Source organism: Carassius carassius, chromosome 44 (genome assembly GCF_963082965.1).
Source record: "Carassius carassius chromosome 44, fCarCar2.1, whole genome shotgun sequence".
In the NCBI taxonomy this organism is placed as follows: Eukaryota; Metazoa; Chordata; class Actinopteri; order Cypriniformes; family Cyprinidae; genus Carassius; species Carassius carassius.
The window spans coordinates 3889844-3914674 of record NC_081798.1 but is presented as its reverse complement, the minus strand read 5'-3'; the positions used below and the strand labels follow the sequence as shown (position 1 = coordinate 3914674).

At 35.8% G+C, this 24831-nt stretch overlaps 1 protein-coding gene across 1 annotated transcript; it reads right to left on the bottom strand.

Annotated features, from left to right (window-relative positions):
• Positions 1 to 1400: 1400 nt before the first annotated feature.
• Positions 1401 to 20875, bottom strand: LOC132126774 (polypyrimidine tract-binding protein 1-like). The gene is made up of 16 exons (XM_059538260.1): positions 20795 to 20875; positions 20232 to 20282; positions 18222 to 18252; positions 13211 to 13271; positions 12945 to 13117; positions 12512 to 12658; positions 11814 to 11969; positions 10963 to 11073; positions 10199 to 10376; positions 10022 to 10102; positions 9776 to 9921; positions 8013 to 8046; positions 7157 to 7249; positions 6397 to 6613; positions 6236 to 6313; positions 1401 to 3340 (listed from the first exon to the last, which is right to left on the bottom strand). Exons 1-16 carry the CDS (start codon positions 20800 to 20802, stop codon positions 3208 to 3210), a joined length of 1698 nt encoding a protein of 565 aa, XP_059394243.1. The 5' UTR covers positions 20803 to 20875; the 3' UTR covers positions 1401 to 3207.
• Between the last annotated feature and the right edge of the window lie 3956 nt (positions 20876 to 24831).

The following is a 24831-nucleotide window of genomic DNA, read 5'->3' as shown; positions in this document are numbered from 1 at the left end:
CTTGCAATCGCTACTTGCACTCTCCGCTACCTGTGACGTCACGTGCAATCAACACAAATCGTGCGTGTTGCCAATGGAGACAAGACGCTGTGGTGGTGATTAAACGATTACACCTAATTTAGTACTATAACGTACAGGGTCTTGCAAGAAAAAGACAAGACTGGCAAATCCGTGGCCAGAACAGCAGAATATGAACGCTTGCGCAAAGTCTCTCGCTAAGCGTTTTCCTCCCGTAGAAAAACATAAACACTTAACATGGCTTAATGTATTAAGATGATATTAAAATATCAAATTAAATTTACAGTTCATTATTTTAATGAATATGTATATTTTCCTCACATACCGCAAAATGTGGCATAATGGACTAAGATGATAAAGGCCAAACTCAATATGCTTCTCTATAGTATTAAAATACACAACTAAAATGTACAGGCACGCAGGTGAGCCCAGAATAAACGCAACACGCAAAGTTTCGCGTTAAGCATTTTTCCATATAGAATAAACTGTCTACAACTCGTTTATATCACTGTCTTTGTCCATTAAGCTACATTATGTGTTTTATTCATAATGATTTTCTATAGGAGGGAAACGTTTAATGTACAATTTAACGCACTGCGTTCTGTACTCGTCTGCTTGCATGTACGGAGTTGATCCTTTTAAAATCACAATGCATTTCATAATGCATGTTCATATTTGCTGGTCTGTATATATGTTGAGTCAACAACAAGACATATAGGCTATAGGCCTACTGAATTGTCTTTATCATCTTAGTCTTTTTTAGGCGACATTAAGCGTTTTCCTGTATGGGAGGAAAAGTTTGCTCATTGTGTTCATAGCCATCTGCTTGCCTTGTAGTACATTACATAATAACTATATTTTGAATTTGGTCTTTTAATTGAACTTAATGTATCTAAATACATTATACCATATTAAGTGTTTATGTTTTTCTACAGGAGGAAAACGCTTAAGAAAGACTTTGTGCATTGCGTTCATATTCTGCTGTTCTGTGGCCACGGATTTGCCGGTCTTATCTTTTTCTTGCAGGACCCTGTACGTTATAGTACTAATTTGGTTTTAATCGTTTAATCACCACCACAGCTCTTGTCTCCATTGGCAACATGCACAATTTGTGTTGATTGCAAGTGACGTCACAGGTAGCGGAGAGTGCAAGTAGCGATTGCAAGTGACATTGTAATTTATTCATTTTTTTTCTTGTCTTCACCACCTGGCTACTGTTGTAAAATGTTTAAATTTGATTCAAACAAACAGTTATCAATAAATAGAACAAAAATAAAAAAATAAAGACTGCAAGTGATGACACTAGCGGAAGTGCAAGTCTGAGAGTGCAAGTGCAAGTCTGCAGCCAGACCCTTCTCAGAATAACCGTCATGGACACAGACTTGAGTAAACAAATATTTATTGAAGGCAAAAAGTACAACTAGGAATGTCATGAAGAACTAGATAAAGAATGAAAACGGTGTAATCCTGATTTTAACCATTTTATATTGAACTATATTTTCGCATGATGATGGTCCATAGCTGTAATCAAAATATACATGTTTTTAACGGATATAAAAACCCATAACATTTAACATTGTGATACAAAAATAGTATTTACACCTCATCTGTCCACTATAAGAAAAAGCACTTCATAATCTAAGGCAGATGTTGTATATTGAGGGTTTTTAATGTTGTGCAAGGATGCATAATCAGGTTTTATCCAGCCACTGTAAAGAATCAACAACATGATAGAAACTTTCTACATCCAATGAGCATTTAGATTCATTTAAAGCGCCACCTCTATTTTTTTTTTTAGATTGGTCCCATACAAACAGTAAAACGTAATAAAGTGGGAAATAACAAATTACACAGAACCTACTGTAAAATGACCTACTGTAAAAATAGTAAAATAACTCAATCCACTATAAAACATTGCTAAGAATATGATTTTCTGTATATCATCTGGTCAGAATGTCAAATTTAGGCCTTCCTTCCTCAGGCCATTATAAACCTCTTCTGAAAGCTAATGCAACTGAATGTCACAAGGATGCACTGCTCTCAGTCAACAAAGACATTATTATAAAAAGGCACTTGTCAGATTTCATTTTCTTTTTTTCTTTTTTTGGGGGGTTGGTGGATAAAGGCCTAGCTGTTTTTACAGAGGTCACTAAAGGCCATCTGTTAAGACTGGCATTATGTGACGTGCACAATTCACCAGGTGTGCTGATTATCAGTCATATCTGGCGGCCACCACAATTCACCTGAACTGTTTCCATAACACCGTTCTCCACAGAGAGGCTGACATAAGCCCCTCTGAGAGGACCTGTCTGTACACACCGTTTGTCGTGAAGCTAAGTCCCTTACGAAGGTAGACGGAGGAAAGGCTTTGGTATCAAGCTGTAGTGTACACACAGGTACCTAAATACATAAAATACATGGGGCATAAGTAGAATAGCTTAAATAATCTACTATATCACACAACACAAAGACAGACACTAAACATCTACATTAAATACAGGACAAACAGTAAACGGACAGCGGTTAATGATCCGCTGACCACAGCCAACATGCAATGGCCCACAGTATAAAAACAAATCAAATCTAGACAACACTATTGGATTTATACACAAACAATTGCATAAATTTAAAGGAGGGAATGCCTGTAAACATTCTATGTCTAAAGATACAGTATACATGCAAAAGCTATAGGACATGAGGAGTATAACCCTACCGGGAGATATGTAACGCAAAGGCACAGAGTTTTAGGCCTATACCATCAGCCTGATGAAATAACCCATGTCTCATAAGAGTATGAATATTTGGCCCTGAGGGCACGAAATGGACTGTAAACTCCAGATTTGCAAACATTAGTTGCAGATGTTTGACTGTGGTTCTGAAGATCTGAAGCAGTAAGGCACAAATGGTACGAATGGAATCAAAGGCCTGTAGTGGTTCATCTCTGCTTCTACAGAAATTCTGAAGCCTGAAATAGGCTGAAAGTGACAGATGGAGTGATACAGTTAATGACGTTTTCAGGCCCAACTAATCATACAGCTGTTCTAAAAACTTGAGAAAAAAATATATGTAATTATCCACTTAAAATGCCTCTTAAATAAAATAATGAAATGCTGGAAGTGAGCATTGTGATTAAAACTCATTAAGGTTTAAAATGACTGGCCACTCCATCCCTTTCAGACTGTATTTGTCTCAAATGATGGACTTGGAGAAAGAAACCCTAAGATGGTGGTTTTCTCCGAGATCATGGTTGTGGAACTGGATGAGAGACTCGATCGCTTCCTCCACTGAACCCATCTGAATCAGAGCCATCTTGCGATCCTTCCTGGAAGTTGATGAATTTGTTAGTATTTCTTGTGGATGCACTGTTATAGAATCTATGTGCTGACAAATTCAGTAATCAACAGACTGTTGTGGCCAATTTTAACTCCAAATGACCAGGTAACAAAAGTAAAAACCATTTACTAAATACTTAAAACCATTCACTAAAGAAATAAATTAGCTAATAATAAAAAGTAAACTAACTAAATATGTAATTTCACATATAGGGCTGAAACGATTCCTCGAGTAACTCGATTACAAAAAATGATCAAGGCAAATTCCTCTGCCTCGAAGCCTCTTTTAATGTATTTTAAATCTCACATCAGCCTCTATCGCAATGATTTTTTTTAATGTGACAACGCGTTTACGTCACCCACAAAGCGGAAGGAGACAAGCGCTGCGTCCGAAATCGCTTTTTCTTTTACTGTCTATGGAAATCGCATACTGCAAGGATCCAGCAGTGTTTTGATTTGAGGGCACGGGCAAACGTAAAGGGAACGTCGTGACGTGTATCCATTGCAAAATAGAGCTGGCATACCACAACTAGGGCCCTATGATTTCCGCAATGCAGAAAACGCGGAGGATTTTACAGTTTAACGCGGAATGGCACGGAATTTGCTAAATTTTGAATGAATTAATCAAAAATAGGTCATTGCACTTAAATCAAATCAAGATATGGACTAATATCTGTAAATATTAAGCTGGAACAGTCTATTTAAATATGAATCCTGCATGTTCTGCGTGTCTCTGTTAATGAATGGAGCAGAAGTGCGTCTTCATTCATTAAACACACACACTGAAGCGCACGTGACGCTCCGGTGATTTCAGCATCTGCTGTCTCTCTAAATAAGACGTGAACACATGAACAACATCTCCAGAACTGCTCTGACAGTCACTTCAGGAGCATTTAACCGCAGTGTTGCCAACTAATTTTCAGAGAAAGTTGCTAAAGGAAGGTTGATTTGTTGCTAAAAGTTGCTAAATGACGCTGTGATGTCATTGCGTGACGAGGGCGCTACGTAATCACTACGCAAAATTGTGTCTGTCACTGCATCAAATCTAAGCAAAAATACTTGATATGTTGATTTATATTTGAATTTAAATAATAATAATGCATAATATAATATTAAAATATAAACTGTATTTTTTGTATTGTTGAACACTTACAAATCTTTTGAACAATTTCAGATTAATTTTTTTCTAGCTTGTAAACTAGTAAAACTACTACACATTCTGAGCAATAGTGTTGTATAAAGTATTGTATTAGTTAGTATGCTACACTCTAAAAATAGGGCAAAATCTATTATGGTAATATGAAGGAATTTTTCGTGTAGATTTTTCACAGGTTTTTTACCTGCATTTTTAATTACGCATTGTATTTAGTGTTTTCAGTTTACAATGGATAATGTATAATGTCCTGGAAAAATACTAGTACCTTTTCCATTTTTCTAGATATTGTTCTTGCAATGTGATAAGTGATCAGCAATCACAGTTACAAGCTAACATGGTGTATCATTAATGAACAATTATTACATTTGTATTATTATTAATAAATCAAACAATTGCAAACAGCAAGTAACTTGATTTACATGATGTTTACTCATCTTTGGTTCCCTCTTTTTTTGTATATTAGATGAAAATATGAGCCTTTTTTATCACTCAAGTCACTTATTAAACGTTGCTAAAAGTTGCCAAATAAATGTACAAAATTGCTAAATTTGTTGCTAGGTGCTTTTTGGAAAAAAAGTTGCTAGTGTAGTCTGAAAAGTTGCTAAATCTAGCAAAAAAATTGCTAAGTTGGGAACACTGTTTGACCGTTTGATTTGAGTAAAACTAGCGTCACATCACATACACAGAACTGTAAAGGTACGTCAACCCGTCAAAATAAAAGTCCGGTTAAAGACTATTGTTCAGCAGAATGTACATAGCCTACTACTAAGGAAAAAAAAAATCAAATTGTTTTTTTTTTAAGGTTTAATCACACAACATTTCTTCCATGTTTTATTTTTAATAGTAAATCCCCTTTGTTTACCAAAAAGTTAAGTTAATTTTGAATAATTAAAAGATAATTAAATTAATGTTTTATGTGTTTAATGTTTAATGTGCATCTCAGAAAATGCTTTATTTAAAACCCCAACTGAATGGCACTTTAATGCACTTAATTCATCTGTCAACTTTATTGTCATTGTTCACAGTACAAGTACAGACAGAGAAACAATGGGTAATAATTAAATGTTTATTTTTGATGTATGCATTGCATTCTATGCAATAAAAATATTTTTTTATCTAAAAAAGGAAACTTAGTTGTTCATTTTAAGAGACCCATGAGTCTTATTTTCTCTTGCATAATGAATATTGCGCTTTAATTAAGCAAAAACACATTTTATCCGATTACTTTATTAATCGATGGAATTTTTGGTAGAATACTCGACTACTAAAATATTCGATAGCTACAGCCCTTTTTTAAATTGCTCACAAATTATGTTCTGTTTAATCATTTATGAAAATTATTACAATATTCAAAAGGCAAGCATAAGATTAATAAATAATAACATGTATGATATAATTATTAATTAGACTTCTACCGATAATAAAATTGTAAAAGCTAATAATTATTCAAATTATACATTTTCTGTAAAATTCTGTAAAATAACATTTCTGTATTGAATTTTACACACACACACACACACACACACACACACACACAATACAGAAATTAATAAACAATTAAAACACTAAAAATAAAATAGGTTAAATGCTAGAAGCAAAATGTGCATAAAAGTTTTAAAATGTATGCACACGCACATTATCAGTTTCCGGCTGTGATTCCACTACCAGCATCAATAATTAAGATTATGTTATACTAAATATGATAATACTGCAAATTGCACACACTTACTGAAAGAACTTGAAGTTTTTGACAAGAGCACCATTGGTAGCAAAGAGCATCTTGAGGTCATCTTCAACAACCAAGGGCCTGAAACAGAGACAAAGTTATCCGTGAGATATAGGGGTTTTTAAATGAATAGAAAAACAAGACACTGATGTGTATAAACTCACGGGATGTTCGACAGGTGCAGGGTAGACGAGGGAGGAAAGATGTTGGAGTAGTTTTTGGAGCCTGGCTTCTTGAAGCGATGGAGAGGAGAGTTGCTGTAGTCTTTGGTGAGTCCCTGGTCCTCATGTCCCTCTCGTGGCATCTGGACAGTCGTGTGTTTGGACAGCGTGATGCGCAGCGGTCTGCCATACAACTTCTGCCCGTTTAGATGGCTCATTGCTGAAATATGAATGTATACATATAGAAATAAATAAATACTCAACTACAAGTGTATCAGTGTACATCATTCGTAACATCAATCAGTATACACAGTAAAACACAGCACGACTGATAGCCCTCTGGTCTGGTTTCCTTTGTTTGTTCATCGTGAATCATTGTTGTAATGGTTTAAAAAAATAAAATAAATGTTGCTCTTTTGAACTTTCTATTCAATAATCCTGAAAAAAATTAAGCAGCACAATTTTCAACATTGTTAATAAATGTTAATAATTATATAATGATAATAAATGATGTATAAAAATACAGTAATTCAGTAACACTGAAGACTTTTAAATTAAATTACATATTTGTTTATATTAATACAGAAAACGGTTGTTTTATATTGTAGTAATATTTAATAATATTGCTGTTTTACTGCACTTTTAATCAAATAAAAGCAGCCTTGGTAAGCATAAGAGACTTATTTTAGAAACATTGTAAAAATTCATACTGGTGCAAACTCTCAATTGCAAGCATATTCTAATCATTTTTAATGCTGTTTACCAAGCTGAGCCTGTGTCCCATCAGACATCTGTATGAGAGCATTCTCCTTCTTATTGAACATGATTTTAACTCTCAATACATCCCCATATACACCTACAAAGAGAAACAGTACGATGTCAGATACAAATATGCAGTACATTATGATAAGACACATCTCATCAAAACCAGCCTGAGCTATAAAACAACTTCAGTTCACAATCAAGATGCTCCATTATATCACACCATCACATGCTCTTCAAGGTAAAAAAAATATATTTATATAAAATTATTACTAGTGTGCAACTAGGGTTCATTCAAAGGAAAAGGAACTTGCTTTAAATGAAAGACTGAAAAATTCTTAGTTAAGAAAAAAAAATTGTGCAGAGGAGAGTTCAAAAAAAGTTTAGAAAACTGCAACGTGGGTTTAGTTTGCTTTTCGATCTCCTGAGGAACAGATTTAATGGATTGACTGAAATAAGAATCGAAAGATAAAAAGTTGAGGGGATGAAAATGTTTTTGACCCAAAAAAGAATGAACTTATAAAACAGCAGGAGTCTTGACTATTAACCAAGTATTTTAAACTCCACAGACATGCAATAAAAAAGGGTAAAAGAGGAACAGTTTTCAAAAGCATGCAAAATTTTATGAGGCGCCAATTTGCTTTGTTTCGTCATTAAAAAGCTGCAGCCTTCCATCTGCGTTCAAAGGAAAGCTGGAGCTTTTCATGACGCGTCTCATCTCACCACACCAAATACTGCAGAAAACAAGCAAGACACTCAAAGAATCGGGCCTCACAGATGCCTTGTGAGGAAATCAAATCAAATTAAAAGAACAGAACAAATGAGTGACAAAAAAAAGATGCTAAAGGATGACATACCGAAGAGAATAAAGAGGCAGTGGGGCGTAACTCTCTTTAAAGGACAGCAGAGGGGGGCAGCGGAGGAGGAAGAGACAGGTAAAGATCGGAGGCAGAGTGGAGGTTCAACATATCCGAGGCAGCGAGGCAGTTCCACGGGAAATGGCGAAAAACGATGGTTGGATCATGAAGATGGTTAATGGATTGGGAGCGGAGAGAGAGGGGAGGGAGTGGGGGGGATAGAAGAGAGAGAGATTTGTGTTTGTGTGTTTAAAGACATGTTGGAGTGTGTGTGTGATTGTGGGATGATGTTGAATAGTGTAATTGTTTGTACAGATCAGATGAGTAGAGGGAGACATATGGTGCGTGCAGCCAGATGGCGAAGGAGAACGAAGTTTCCAAAAACAAAAAAAGAGCAATGGGATGAGGGGAACGGGGAGGGAGAGAAATAGGAGAAAAAAAAGGAGGTAAAAAACAAGGTCAGTATACATAAAGAAATACAAAATATAGTGCTAAAGTTAACAAAGGAACTTAACACCAACAAACTAATCAATTAGTTACTGTAGTAAACAATGGGCTCATGTCAATGTGTAAACGCACTTTCCGATGGTCTGTTTTACAAAGCAATACAAATAAAAGAACAGAACAGACCAACAGAAAATGCAATTTGGCCTTTTGGAGGAGATGAGTGGAATGTGAAATAAAGCAGCAACATATTCAAATGGAAGCAACAAGAAGAATGAAGCTCAAATGAATGGGATAATTTTATGCAAAACCGGAGGATGTTAGAGGAAGAAATGACACGACGCACTGTAGAAGGGGTGAGGACACTTGAGCAAATAAAGAGGCGCAGATTCGTTTTTTTTGTCCCATGCACTGCAATTACTGAGGGACAATAGATCATATATGCACTAAATTTAAAGGAACATTGAGCAGTATTGCAGAAGTAACATCATCAGTCTGTAATATCCTTTGTACTGTTCATTTGACTCAGTTAAACTGGCTATATGCCATTGGTTTTCTAAAAAATAAAAGCAGTGGTGCACCTGCGTTAATTTAATTAATATTCGTACAAATTATTTTCTTTTTACAATACAAAATAAATTATACTTTTATATTTTTTATTTCATGCCATTAATGCCATTATTTCAATTTAAATTATTAATATGTATTCTACTACACATTATTACATAACATTTTATTTTATAAATTGTGACAATAAGTGTGTTCCACCAATATTTATTTTGTGGTGCCATTTTCATTTTTAAATTGAAAATATTCTTATCAACATTTTTACATTATATATATTAAAAAAATTATTAAAAGTTATATTAAAAGTTATTTTGTAAATTTTAGTTGTGGTGCCATTGCTTCAATTTAAACTACCTGTTAATTTATAAATAAATAAAAATTACTTTAAAAAAAAAAATTCTCATCAAGGTTCTTGTGGTGCCATTGTCATTTTTAATGAAAAATATGTATAGCAATATTTGTTGTGGTGCCATTCCAAATGTTTTAATTTAAATTAAATACAAAAATAAAAAATTACATTTAGTTTCAATAAAAGCGTTCCATTTAGTTTTGCCGTGATACCATTGCTTTCATTTAAACTATTACTATTTAAACCAATATTTGTTCATTATATTATAAAAACAAAGTAATATGTAAAATATAAAAAGTGTGTGGTCAACTACTGAAATTTTGCAATTGTGACTACATTTAATACAACTTATGCATTTATCTTGAGCACTTTCTAGGTCTGTCAGAGACTGAGAACTGCTAACCTCAGGGTTCAGGTTGCTGACCAGCATGACGCAATGGGTGCCGGGGAAGACGGGGAAGCCCATTCTGCTCGCAGCCGCAGCGGCCGCCGCTGACCCTGGCATGGCCAGCGAGGCGAAGGCTCCGGGAACCCCAGGTATTGTCAACCCTGTTCAAGATGGATTAAATTTTATACAATACAAGACACTAGAATTCAGACAAATATGAAATATAGAAGGCATTAGAGTTGAGCTGTGTGCCTTTCGTACCTGCAGCCTGCTGGATAGCAAAAGCCGGAGGGAAGGCATGCGCTCCTGCATATGGTGAGGCAGAGATGATCCCGGGAGAAGCTGCAAAATACCAGGACGTTTAGACTTTCTAAGAGAGGTAGAATGGGAATGTGGTTAAGAATAGTGTGCTGGATGTAAATTAACAGCTTTTTGTACCGAAAGCAGCAGCCATAGCATGATGTTCAATAGTGGGATGGCTGTCCCCAGTTGGCAGGTCTGGGCGAGTGTAGTCACGGCTCTTGTCGTTATTATATTTGACGTTTAAACTGGTAAGTTTGGAAAAGCTGGTACGCAAGGTACAGCAGCCATTGTAGATGTTCTGTCCATCTAGAGCCTGAGGAAAGAGAGATTTTTAAATGTAGACTTTCACATTCTTATACAGGTTTTGAATTATTTTAACTCAAGTAACCTATTTCTATAGCTCTTTATACAATTACAATTACGTCAAAGCAGCTTCACCAATAAACAGCAGAATCAATTATGGAAACTCAACTATGGAGACAGTCCAGATTCTGCTGTAATATGGCTCTAAAAGACAATAAGTGCTACTATTATTTAACTCAAGTCAGTTCAGTGTTGGTTCCATTCAGACAGGGATGCATGATCATGTTTCTCTCGATTTATTGAGCATAATCATATGCAACATTTGCCCGCTAATTATTTATCCCGAAGGCATATTTTAATTTAGAATTTGCATTATCTTGCATTGGTAACAAACCTCAACAAACTTTCATGATTGCGGTAGCCAGAGTTTAAATCCCCCAATCAGAGTTTTTGATACATCCCCAATCAATACATTTTCTGCTTAGTGGTTAACTAAATCTTCTCAACCTAGCACCCATGCACAGGCACTCTCTGATGAAAAACAAAGTTTCAATAATTGTCTTTAGAGATTATGGCTGATAGATGGCGCTACTCACCAGCTTGGCATGTTGTGCCATCAGGCCATCAACAAACTGGAGGAGAGCTTGAAACTGGTTGTTTTTTGTGAAAGTGATCACTTTCAGCACAGTGCCAAACTTCGAGAAGATCTGTTGAGGAACCAAACATATTTTAGTATCAAACACCATAAGTGCCAACAGTTAAAGGCACAGTTCACATACAAATAATATTTCTCTCATCGTTTACTTACCTTTATGTCATTCCAAATCTTCGAAAAACAAATTAAGATATTTAATGAAACCCGAGAGGTTTCTGTCCTTCCACTGATAGTCCAGATAACCAAGCTCATTGTATGTGTGTCTATTAATTTAGTTGCAAATAAAAAACTAAATTAAATCGTTTCATCAAATATAGTGATCGCATTTCTTGACAAAGCTTTGATTAAACCACTTAATTCCTATTTAGTCATTTCACAACTACTTTATGAACTTTTTGCATCTTTTAAGGACATAAATGTCTCAGGTTTCATTGAAAATGTTATTAACACTTTACTTACAGCCTTTTTATTATAAAAGAAGTTTGAATGCATTAACTATGCCTTGCAATGCACTTTATAAAGCATTGTATGGTCTCATGAATAATTGTAACCACAGTTATAATTAAAACACATGACAACGAACCTTCAAATATTATAATGCATTTTAACTCTGTTTATTATTACTGAAAATACAAAATGCATTACAACGTACATTACAAATACCTGTATAATGTATTATACATAAAGATTTTAAAGTCCCACCAAAATAAGCCAAAGCCTTATGGCTGAGAGTGGGCAAATGATTATAATTTTAATTTCTTTAGTAAGAAAGGAACTAGAGCAAGTGTATACCTGGTGCAGGACATCTAGGGTCACGGGGTAGAAGAGGTTTTCAACGATGACCCTCAGGACAGGGCTGGGTCCAGTCAAACCAGATGGGTCAACAGCACTTAGAGTCATGCCACCTGTCTGGACAGCATTCACCGCCTGCAGTGCTGCCTGTGCCCTCTGTAGACACAAAAAAAATAATAATCACACATATGTTTAAATTACCATTTTAATTGCATTTGATTGATTTTACACCTATGCATCCCTATGCACATTTCTATGTCTGAAAATGCATGAATGAAATTTGTAGACAGCTTATTTTGAAATAAAAACTGAGTATGGAGTAAACACTGCAAGCCACGTTTCTGTGTTTATTCAAACAGAACGAAAGCAAAGTAAATGAAGCAATCCTCCAAATGAGCACTGATGGCCTACAGCTGTGGTATAAACAGTTAAAGGCCTTTAGTGGTGTATATAAACTGTGTTTAGAGAGGAAAACGCGGCAAAGAAAATCAAGATGCACAGAAGATAGCAAATCAGACCCTCCACTTGTATCTATCATCCAGTGCACAGCTGCTGCAAATAACTCATCGTTATAAAATTTGGCTGTCTTTATTTACGTAAAACATTTGCAAATGAATCAATATTTCAGAAATGTGTAATGAAGCCACGTGCAGCCCTGTACGTGGTGCATGTGCTGGCTGAGAGAATTTAAAACATACCACTTGGTTCGGTGAGTTGTCTGTTTTTAGCTCTTTGTGGTTTGAGTACTGCATGAAGATGGGATGATTTCTGATGACGGGCGTTACGGAGGAGTAGTAAGTAACCATCAACTGGGCTGCTTCTTCAGTATTCATTTCCAAAAAAGCCTGCACAAAAACCCACATCATGAAATTTGCCTTAAGCCCAGAAAATGCATAAGAACACAAACACTTCTAGCTAAACAAACTCCATTTCACAGAAATGACCTATTGTATAATGTTTTTTAAGTCTATTTTTGTTCACCAAGATTTTATTTATTTGGTCAAAAACTAGTAATATGGTGAAATATTATAAAAAAAGATTTAATGAATAGATTTTCTAGGTAAGTTAAGTCAACTTGTCTCCTTTTTCGAGCTAATTCTAAGAGTGTCATAAATGGAGAGGGAATGATACCTGGTTCTTTCCCTTCAGCATGAGCAGATTGGTGACTTTGCCAAAGGGAAGGCCGAGGGAGATGACCTCTGCTTCGTTGATGTCATTGGGCAGCTTGCGGACATGTATAACTCTGGACGGGATGCTAGGACTTCTGATGTCACCTTTGAACTTCTTGCTGTCGTTGCCGTTGGCTGTGTGGAAAGCAGATGATCAGGACGGGTTGCTGGGACAAAACTAAACACATTTAACAAGGAAATAACGAGTCAAGAGCAAACAGATCCTACCTGCTGAGGTCATGATATAGGGCCCGCTGGAAACACAGGAGAATAGCTCGTCAGATCCTCTCTGGAAAAAGAAAAGAGAAAAGCTCCAGGTTTCAGTCATTTTTATGAAGTTTAGACAGTCAGTTACGAGGTTTACAAACAGAACACTTGAAGTAAACAGGAAAAAACTATGGCAGACTAATCCAACCTTATGCCAACAACAACCAGTAAAGGAAAGAATGATAGTGGGATGTCCAAATAAGGACAAGTTTACATCAGAAAACTCTGAATGCAGGAAATGGACAATGTTGCTTTCAGTTTTCCTGTGCAAACAGCAAATCCTTAAGGGCGGGTGGGGTCAGAGATCGACCACAAGACATCCCCCACCAGAAACCTATGAAGCAAGATCTCAGTAGACCATGGGGAGAGGGGCAGTTTTACATTTCCGGTGTCATCAACCAGGAGGAATGAATGTCCAGATTGATTGTGGAATTTACTCTTTTACACCTTCCTCGTATTTAGAAAAGGAGGGAACATGTCTACGTGAAAGACCAGGACATTTATACAACTAAACCTCAGTATATCGTATCAAACACCACATTTCAAAGAAAGAGATCAACCAAAACCTGAACAAGTTTCTTCTGTTGAACAAAAAAAGCAGATATTTTGAAGAAAGTGGGTAACCAGACAGTTAACACTTGGTGTCAGTGTGGACCAGCAACAGTTAGCTTATCCATATTCTTAAAAATATCAAAATAGCTGCTTCTGTGTTCAGTGGAAGAAATGCATAGAGGTTTAGAACAAATGTCCCATTAAACCAAGATTACATGTGATGTGACTAACAAAAGTAATAAACCACAGTTCTGCAAATAACATGCATCTTTGTCCCAACAGTTGAGACAAACAAAGCAACAAAAGATGGCTGGATTAAGATTGTGTGCATGACTAAAGCAAGAGTGAATTAAGTGTATTCAGCAGAAACTTCATGCAACCACACAGGCCTGCCCACCACATATTAAAATTCCACAGTCAAACGACGCAATGAAAACCAGATGTAAAACCAGAGGAGGTGGCTGCACAACAAGCATCTGGTACAGCAAACTAAGCTAAGAAACCATCGTTTACTGCAAAACAAGCTAAACTGGGAACTTAAAGCTTTTACAGAAACCTTGTTTACAGCTCTGCTCAGTTGCCGGTTACCAAACACTGCCAATGAATTGACAACAAACCTGCAATGCTTATAGTAATAATGTAAGAACAATAATGCTAAATTATCATTTTAGCAGCTGACTACTATTATAGTCAAATGAATTTCGGGTTCTGTGTTACCTACAGAATTAGTTAGAGAAGTTTGCTTTGTTTAATGTAACCAGTACTTTGCAGAGAGATACATATTGTCATGCGTGTTATTTCCTCCATTTTTATATTCAGATTACCTTACAAACATAAAAACATCTTGAGAAAATTTCAATACAAGTATCCTTATTTCATACAGTACATTATTAAATGTTGTGATGCCTAAATTACCTTGAAGCATTTATAATACTGAAAATGCCATGAATTAAATTTGGTTTAGTTCAATTGTTTTAAGATGTTTAAGGTGGATTGTTTTAACCAAATGAAAACAAGGGAACAAATTAATACAATGTGGTCACAATTTCACTACATTAAAACTACGGAATAAATTTGCACAACATGACGGAAATGAGGGAATTAATTAATAAAAAGACTTGGTGTGAGCAAATTTTTAATTTGAGGCCACATAATCCATGTGTGTGTCGCTTATTTTTAATTTATTTAAAATCAGCCATAGCATTAAATAATGGTCAGCTTATCTGTTTCCCAGTGCACAAAGTAGTGCATCACAACAAAAACACAATTTTATATGTTTTAACCAATCGAAAATATTTTCTATTGTAAACAGCAGCATGTTACATATGCCGCTGATAGAAATTAACTTGCACTAAACCTGGAACATTCCTCAAAACTTCAATGCATTAAATAAAGTTTATTGAGCATGACAAACACAAACATTCAATGTCAACTTTTTCTTGGGTGTGGCATGATGGGATACTTGGTTAAACAGATTCAAATATGTGAAAGACGGGGGAGGGGCGAAGACTGCAACAATTCACAACAAACACAGCAGCACTGATTGTAATGTGCTCACCATGGAGACCGTGTGCCTTAGCTGCAGGTAACTGAAACCCAACCCAGAACTGAATACACAAGACCCATTGTCTCCATACGCCCAGGTGTGCCTTTCACCCACAATTACTGTTCAAACTTGAGCCGTTTACCACACTAACCATACAAGTTATGAGCACTGATCCAGACTTCAGTTTTACATTATATTATTAATAGTAATTGTCCATTACTCTATACAGACTTTAACATATAAACATCTGGATACTACAAACTCAGCAACTGAAAAAGTTGGTTCCGAGATTGGATTTAAAATAGTTGCATTTTTCTGCATTAAGTATCATCTTCAGATCGGAGTACAATAGGATTACGAGATTGATGACAAAAAGTGATTTCTTTCTGAATTGTGAAACAGACAAGAACTGCGATTGATTGAATGCAAGTTTGCTAAACCAAACCTTCTAAATGGCTGTTTGTCTATTGGTTAACAACGTAGATGATGTCATCAGATAGTAGTTAGTAGTCTACTACTACTAACTACTAGGAAAGTAGTTTTAGTGGATGTTGCATTTATATTTTGATCAAAGATAGTGAATAGTAGAATAACATGCACCAATCATTCACTCACACAAAAAAAAGGAACAGAGAAGAGGGAAAATGTCATGATTTCATGTTAACTGGAAACAGGAAAGCTTCAGATTCCCATATATTGGGCTAATTTAAACTCCATCTAACAAGATGACAATCCACACTAGTTCCAGTTAAAACAAGCTGGTACTATTGCGAATCATGGACTTGCTGTAACCCACAAGCTATTGACCTGCATTCTACATCATGAGATACAGAGAACAAGAAAAAGAGACTGATAGCATCAAGCGAACCCCCATGTGACCCATTAGCACCTCCCCCTGCCATCTTCCCTCTGATCAGCACTGCTGAACAAACACAAGAGCTACATGTGTGTGCTGAGTGATGAGGCAAACATATTTGCATTTGATGAATAGACTTCATTCATCTCGTCATATCAACAGCCAAAACCAATCTCTAAGGAATGTCTTTCACATTCAAACACATTCAATCATTAAGCTGAGGTAGAAAGTGCACAGAAACAATAAAATGCTTGTCACCTGAAGATCATCTAACAGTCAGAACATCTGATGACCAATTTTAAGACATCAAATTACAAATTCTACTTTTCTTAATTAATGCCTTTGATGTCTCTAATGGCTTAAATAAATGATGTCTCTAATTTGCTGATAACAAAGGCAATGTGTAGCTATAGAAAAATAAAATGAAATATTAATATAGCCCACTGCTCAAGATCAATAGGAATCATATAAACCATGTTTGGTTTCACTCAGACATGTGGAACATTATTATATTGTGAATTTACAGTTTAAATTAGCCAAATACATGAGGATGCTAAGCTAAGCAATTGTTGTTGGTTTGCCCCAGGTGTGTGTGTTCACTACTGTGTGTGTGCACTTGGAAGGGTTAAATGCAGAGCACAAAGTCTGAGTATGGGACACCATAGTTGGCCACACGTCACTTCACTTTCACAATCCAATCATTTCCCAGTGTATAAAATCAAGCCCTGGCTAAAAACTTTTCTTATCAAATCTCCTATATCACTCATGTTACAAAAGCTAAATGAGTTCTGAATGGAGTTTCATGTTTCTTTATCCATAGCCTAATTGATCTGAACCTGTGACATAATACAAAAAAATGCCTCTTACAGATATTTCAAATCCAAAACCTTAAATTAGCATTCAACTCTTAAAACAGTGCCCATCTCTGTACCGTGGTAATCCTCAGACAAATGCAGTGCCTGTAGGTTTCGTGCTGCATAAGTTCCTGCATGACCTACAGCATGTAAGTAACTAACTTAAATGAACCTCATGAATCAGGCTTTTGTTCTACATCCTGTGGGTCCCTCCTCACTAGCCACATACCACAGGAAATAATCTTTAATGAGGGAATGAGTGGGAGTGTTCATGTTGTGGCCTCGTGAAGGCTGATCCAGGCAGCAAATTAAGGATTTCTTAACTATGGGTTTCACAGCAGCCAAATATTATGAGCCAGAATGTATTTTGGAAATTAAATCACAACTTGAAGTTAATAAAATGTTGAGGAAGCACAATGTGGTATGGCAAGATGCCATAGTGCTTGTTCTAACAAATCTCTGATTCACTTTTGAAATGATTTACCCCATTATTGCCAGCATGAATCATGTCTGGAAGGAGCGATAGCACGAGACATGGAAGTCAAAAATGGCACTTTTCCACTGCATAGTACGGCACATTTCAGTACCACCTCGGTAGAGGTTCCAAGCGAACCTTACCATTATTAAACCATGATGTGTTAACTCAGCTGATCACTGATTGGCCGAAGAGAATCGTCACTACCTGCGTCATTGAACTCGCGACATGAGACACACCAGCAAAGGATCGAGCACAACTGTTTTGAATGAGCGCACCCCTTTTAACAACCAAAAAATGTCATGTCTGTTTCATGGTCTGTTGAGGAAGTACACACGTTCCTCTCTTTGATAGCCAAAGAGCGGATTCAATGAGCGCTTGATGGAGCAACACAGAATGAAAAAGTTTTTTTGAGCAGGCGCAACTATAACGACATGTGAATGATCCCGCCCACTCCAAAGTGATACTAACCTGCTGTGGATACACAAACCGAGCCGTGCCGAGCAGAGTCGTACCAGGCAGTGGAAAAGCGCCAAAAGGCCATGTGAATTCTCAATACAGAGTCCCGGCACACAAACAGTTAAAGAAAGATAAGGAAAACAATCTGCTCTTATTAAACCAACCCAAGCTGTACAGCACATGTAGTCTTAGTGACCAAAGGACTTTCCAAAGGAAAAAAAGATTCTTACCTTTGTTCCAACTGCAATATCGTGAACAACGCTGCAAAAGAAAACAGAAATGGAAAACAAAAATCAGAGCAGGAACCCATAAACAAAATGCATGAAATTGGAAAAGAAAACCCATTCTGACCCCATGCACTTGTCTAAAATAGTCCCAGTGAAACAAAAAGGTAAAGACAGAAAAACATTACATGCAAAGAAAGATATCTATTATGTAATTTAAGAATCCAGACCATTTTGTGAAATTAAATTATCCTCAACCTAGCCTAATATTATATGGTTAAAATATTAACCATAATTCATAAAAGTGGGGCTAATGAGTTCAATATAAAGCTGTCATATCATAAACACAGACACTCAAAGATCTTCATGGCAACCCATCAAAATAAATGTTCGGTTTAACGTGAGTAAATTGACAATATATTAAGCTACTGTTATAGCCTACAGTAGATTTAGCTATGTACCTATGTAGTAATAATAATACGTCTCTATTAATAATAATATTATTAATTATTATTTTGCCTAGAAGGTTGCTTCTTTTTTACTTGTTTTGTTGTAAAGAGATTTTCTGATTAAAATATATATTTTTTTATATTCCTAGACTTATTTGTTGGAGTTTTTTTATACAGTTATATTGTAAAACTAAAATACCTTTTTTAGTTTGCAGTGTTAGATTTTTGGCTGCATTTTAAGTTCTTTTTCACTTAAGAAAATAAATAATATTACTGTCAAATTTATGTCAGATAATAAAAATCCTGTAATAAATACAGTAGTTCACCATGTATTTGTTCATGTTTTATTAAGGGATAAGTCTGAAGCACACCATAAAATAATTCTAGCAATTTACACAGGGCTAGTAGTATATACAGCTGTATATACAGATACACACCCAGGTATCGGATCAGTACTCGGTATCGGCCGATACCCTGAGCCCAGGTATCGGGAAGAGAAAAAGGGTATCGGAACATCTCTAGTTTTTCCCATTAAAGGAATAAGCAGATTGCAGCTAGACTGTGTAATCTAGTTCCTTCCCACAGATCTCCCTTAGAGCAAGAAATATGAGTGGTATTTTGGGTCAGTCTATGGTTGAAGATTAACCCCCACATCCTGTTTCACATGAACTCTCAGTAAACGCAATATCAGAATTTCTCCTCTGGCTCGGGTCTTCGAAAAGCCCTCACATCAACACGGCGCACCATGAAAGCTTTTATGTTTGAAACAATGGAAAGAAAAAGAAACCGAGTGTACCAAAACAAAGTCCCGATACATCTTTCCCAAGAGGAAAAACCTTCATGCAAATAGGTGTGAGAGCTTAAACGAGGGGGCCCTGTGGACTGGGGTCATTTTTCACAATACCTGGGGTGTGGTTTTAGTTTCTGTGTATCATCTTACACCATGTATGTCCAGTGCATCTCTGGTTCATTCAGTCATGGTTCAACCATTAACCATGTAATCACGACAGTAATGGTTACCTCTATGTGGTATAAACCACATAAACTAGGTTGCTGTTCAGTGACTAAATCATTTAGTAAATCATTTAGTGACTAAAACTTTTATAATGTTAAAATATTTGTTAGGTCGGATATGCATTTGAGAAAATGTTGTATTTCAAACTCAAGAAGTTGAATTCCTTACAAACCTATTTATTTTTCCATGTATTTTTGGTTTGCCATTTTTTTTTTACCCAAAATTATCAAGTCTACCTTAAAACCCATATTTTTGCAATGCTCTAGCATAAACCTTAATTGGAAATCTTAAAAAAAAGGCTTGTGCTTCTAACGATTAAAAAAAGTAAAGGCACACCAATGTGAATCATATTCAGGAAATTAGAATAATAACGTAGGCTACCTACTGTGTTTTGATGGAAACTATGGCAACCATGACGATTTTTGTAAGCGAAGTACCTCAGTATGCTAATATTTGACTAATATAACAACTAAATAAAGTGTACTCTGTTGGCGGGTAATAAAGAAAAATGAAAACCCCAGCTCTGAGCTGTAAAATTTCAGAAAGACTTACTCTAATTCTGCGTAACTCGATCCCAAAGGATACAGTTCAGTCTCTAGGCGGCTGCACAAGGGAAAAAGATGTCAATACCATCACACAACTTAAGTATTCAATTTACTTATGCTCACTTTACTTATAGTTTCCTGGTCAGAAAGAATAACATAACTTTTGGGATTCACTATATTTGTGACTTTTAAAGATTGTTGTTATTTACTCTTTTTACTTAAACTTTTATCACCGCATGCAACAAGTCCTCTCGATGGAACTCTCCTTAGTTTTGCAGAAAAAAACTAAATGCCTTATTTAGGCTGCAAAACTCGAACTCTGGTTTACGTCGTACAAATAAAACAGTCAAACTTGGGGGAAAAATGTGTTTAACAAAGCGGCGAGCATCAGACAGAAACCTGATTCACGGTTAAACTACGGGTTTGCTGGTGATAAAAGCTCTCGCGCTGTCCAAACAAATAAAAACAAAAATGCATTACAGTTGATAAAGGCAGTGTTTTGTTCGTTCATGTCTTATCGCCCGGTCAGCTCAATTTATTTTCCATTCATAGTAACGTAGCATCACTTACCCGTCCATTGCACACCGAGGAACAGCAGCTCTGATCCGCAACTTTGTTGCTTGGCTGAGTTTTCTTAAAGCGCTACAAAATGGCGGAGTGCGTTGAGCGGAGCCTCAGTGATGAGCTCGGTGATTGGTCAACAGAGGGAATACGAGACACGAGGAGGATTGTGATTGGATAAGGCGAGATGAAAGCAAAGGGTGGTTACAGTTGAGGAGAAAGAAAGTGCGTGTCGCGCATCCTAGTATTGTTCTGGGTCTCTGAAGAATGGACTACTCCCTTAGGAAACCGTATATGTTTCTTGCATTTGGTTCAATCAAAGCATTAACGTGTTATTTTGTCAGTGAAACAGTAACTTTACGTAATGAAATAAATGTATGATATCTAATATATTTATGATATATAACTATGACTCTAATAGAATACAATTTTTGTAGTTCTTAGTTTCTTAAAGAAGTCCTCAGTATACCTTTTAGACACAACAACAAACTGAAAGCTAATATAACCAGCTTCATGAATATTTCAGGTTGCAGTGGTAGCAGAGATCCATTATGTCGGACTAAGGACTTGATTGCTGTTTCCACAACATACAAAAATAATAGTGCTTATGTAAATGAAATGCATGAAGGTTTCAGCACCACTGATACTGGCCGAAGTAGACCAGTGATGAAGAACGACCTTCATCTAGTGAATTTCAGACAAAATAGCCTTTGGCCCTTTTTGTAGACACAGTCTCGTGATCAGACCCTTATTTAGTTGGATTGCTGTCAGTTAGATTTAAGTGCCTCTAGCATCAAAGGCCTCATGATCTCCTTGATGTCTCTGGAGTGAGACGGAGTCTCTTGTGAACACCTGGCTGAGGAGAGTTTTACTGTTTTTGTTCATAGACAAAATAGTTCTGGTTTTGTAAAACCACCTTGTATCCAAGAAAATGCATTAATTCTTTTATAGAAACCAAGTTGATATAGCATATGTGACCTGAACTAAAATGACAGTTTCAATGGAAACTTGTTTCTATGTAAATGTTTTAAATGCTTGTCCAGAAGGACTATGGGACATGGAGATCTTTGGAATCAGGTAACATCATCATCAATAATTACCTGTTCGTCTCACTCAGGAAATTACTTTTCCCCTGTGCCGCACCTGCTTAAATCTAAATAATAGATGGGGGCCACAACAGAAACTAAGACTCAATGTCTCCAAGGTAGCCAACTGAAGGCATCACATGACCTGGCCAGGTAGATAACTGGACAGAGTTGAGGCCGAGCAATCAGTTAAAGAATACAATCAAATGTATTGTTTTCAATATATTGTTTTGTAAAAATAATGAATTGGAAATAATTGATTATGAAAGTACAGTATAGGGTACATGTGTTTGTCATTTATCAGGATTAGACTGGTTTGATTAAATATATATATATATATATATATATATATATATATATATATATATATTTGGCTGACTATTTCTTGCAATGTAAAAAAAAAAAGCAGTTTAACTGCACAGTTCTTTCTTAAATTATTACTTACATAAAATACAGATATTTGATACATATCAAAGTTACTGTATATGTATGTTAACATTACAATGGCATACAGGGAAATAACCGCATGAATAACTTTGATACTGTTTCCGTACATTATTTACATTTGCATGTTTCCATTTCATTGGTGTAAGCAGGAAAACACACTATAAAGTTTTTGTTTGTTTCACATAAACACTATCAAAGTTATTTATATTCACGTTTACAGAAACATTGCATAAAGTTACATAGGTACATTTATCTATTTGATAGTGTTTCTGTACAAATATAAACACCTTTATAAAACATAAATAACTAGGTATAGAAACACAGTATCAAAGTTAATTTCATTTACATAACAGTGGCATACAAGAAAAGGTTTATAAATTCTATTATATGTTTAAAGAAACACTATGAAAGTAATTTTTATTTACATGCATACAGAAACATAGTATCAAAGTTATTTATATTTGCATGTTTATTTTTATCTATACATTTACATTACAGTCCTTTAATCTATCCTCCAACAGTCTGGTCTTTAATCATTTGCCCATGCTTTTAACAAGGGGCCATTCTGATAGTTTATAAGGAGGCAAGCAACAGTGTATAGCTGGTTGATGGTCCTAGTGTCGCAGAGAGGAATGACCGTATCCAACAGCTTGTGTTGCTTCACCCTGCCAACGAGACGCTCAATGTGGACCCCGAGTCGAGCAGTGGACTGAGTTTCCCTCACTTCCTCAGCTGGCATCTCTTCCTTCTTTAGCAGGCAGGAAGGTCTGTAAACTTTGCACGATACACAGTTGTCTATAAAAAAGCCTTTGTTGACCATAATGGCCATTTCAGGTTTCAGAAGTGACACAATCCCAGACTGCTTCAGAAGCTCCTTGTCATTGACAGATCCTGCATACACGGATGACACGAAAGTGACAGCACCATGTGGTGCCATGCCAATTAAACCCTTGTAGGTGCAGTGGGACCCTTCACCTTGAAGCAGAAGAGAGGATGGTGTTTTGCAACGCAGCTCTATGCAGTCTATCACAACATGTGTGTCTGGATAGTCCTGAAACTCCTTTGGCATGTGAGCCTTGACCGCCTCCTCAGACATCCAGATGCGCACAGATCCAAGAATGCCGTAGAGAAAACTGGCCCAGCTTGTAATGATTGGACTCACGGCGGACTGATAGATATTGAATCTGTGGGCTAGATCCCTCTCTCTAAGACCAACTGAGAGATGGACCATGAAGAGGAAAAACTCATCTATGGGCTGCATGGGTTGACACTGTTAACAAAATTGTAAACGTTATTTATACATATAATGTGTGTTTATGTTGAGAAAGTAATATTGGTAGCATTAACATTTCTGTCTCTCTTCCCCCCCACAAAAACAAGAAAAAAATCTGTATGCAACAACATCATAAATTAATTAATTTTAGATGACATATAAATGAATTGTATACAGTTGTACTGCCTGATGCTCCAGCTTCGCTCATTGTAGCTGTCCTGACTCTGGTCAAACGAAACATGTTGTGGGACACAGGCTCAATGAGTCTCCAGAACGCCATCAAGTGGTTGTAAGTCGCAAACCTATAAGAAATGTGGGACATGTTTGAGATAATATACACTACAACAAATGTGATGATCAACTACCAAGTTGTAGCTTATTTTTTATTTACAATATAGTAAATTTTAAGTCTTGTTAACCCTTGTAAAAAAAAAAGTACAATTTATCATATTTAAACTTAAATAATATGCTTAGTAAGTACTTGTTAAAGAAATAACACATTTTCAAAGAATATACTTGCATGCAAACTGAATGTAATGATTTCCAGACACTTAATGGCATGTTATTTAAGATTAAATGAAAAGATAGTTTAATTTATATTAAGTGCAATAAGGTGAACTTAAGAGTGCTTTTCTGATCCACTAAAGTAGGACTTAAGTACACATTTGTAATTTCACAAATGATGTAAACAAATTGTTGTTAAAATATGGTTAAAATGTACTGACAAGCATTTATGGTAAACTAAATATACTTTATATATTCATTTTTTATTTAAACTTGTATGTCATGTATATGATTCATTGAATATTTTATATATATTTAATAATATAATTTAGCGCCATGCAAGTTACCACAGATATATTCAGGGCAAGACTGGAGGGGAAAATAGAGAACGTAAGTAAACAAATAAACTATATTTTCAAATATTATTATTATTATTATTATTATTTTACAAAAGGTTTTTAAATTTGTCTATAAAAACGATTCAAAACGAAATCTGGTCTTTAAAAAAACCGTTTCAAGAATTAAAGTTAGTCAACAAATAGAAATAAGCGTACTAGACCTACTTCCTTAAACCATAACAAAAAAGATTAATAAAACAATGGTTTAAAGCGTAAAAAAGGCGACATGAAGTGAACTTCCTAACTGTGTTAAGAAACAGTTATTTAAATGTGCTCTTAGTACACTTGTGGCATTTTATTGTGCATACATTTCTTTTAAGTAGTGCACATTCAATACAA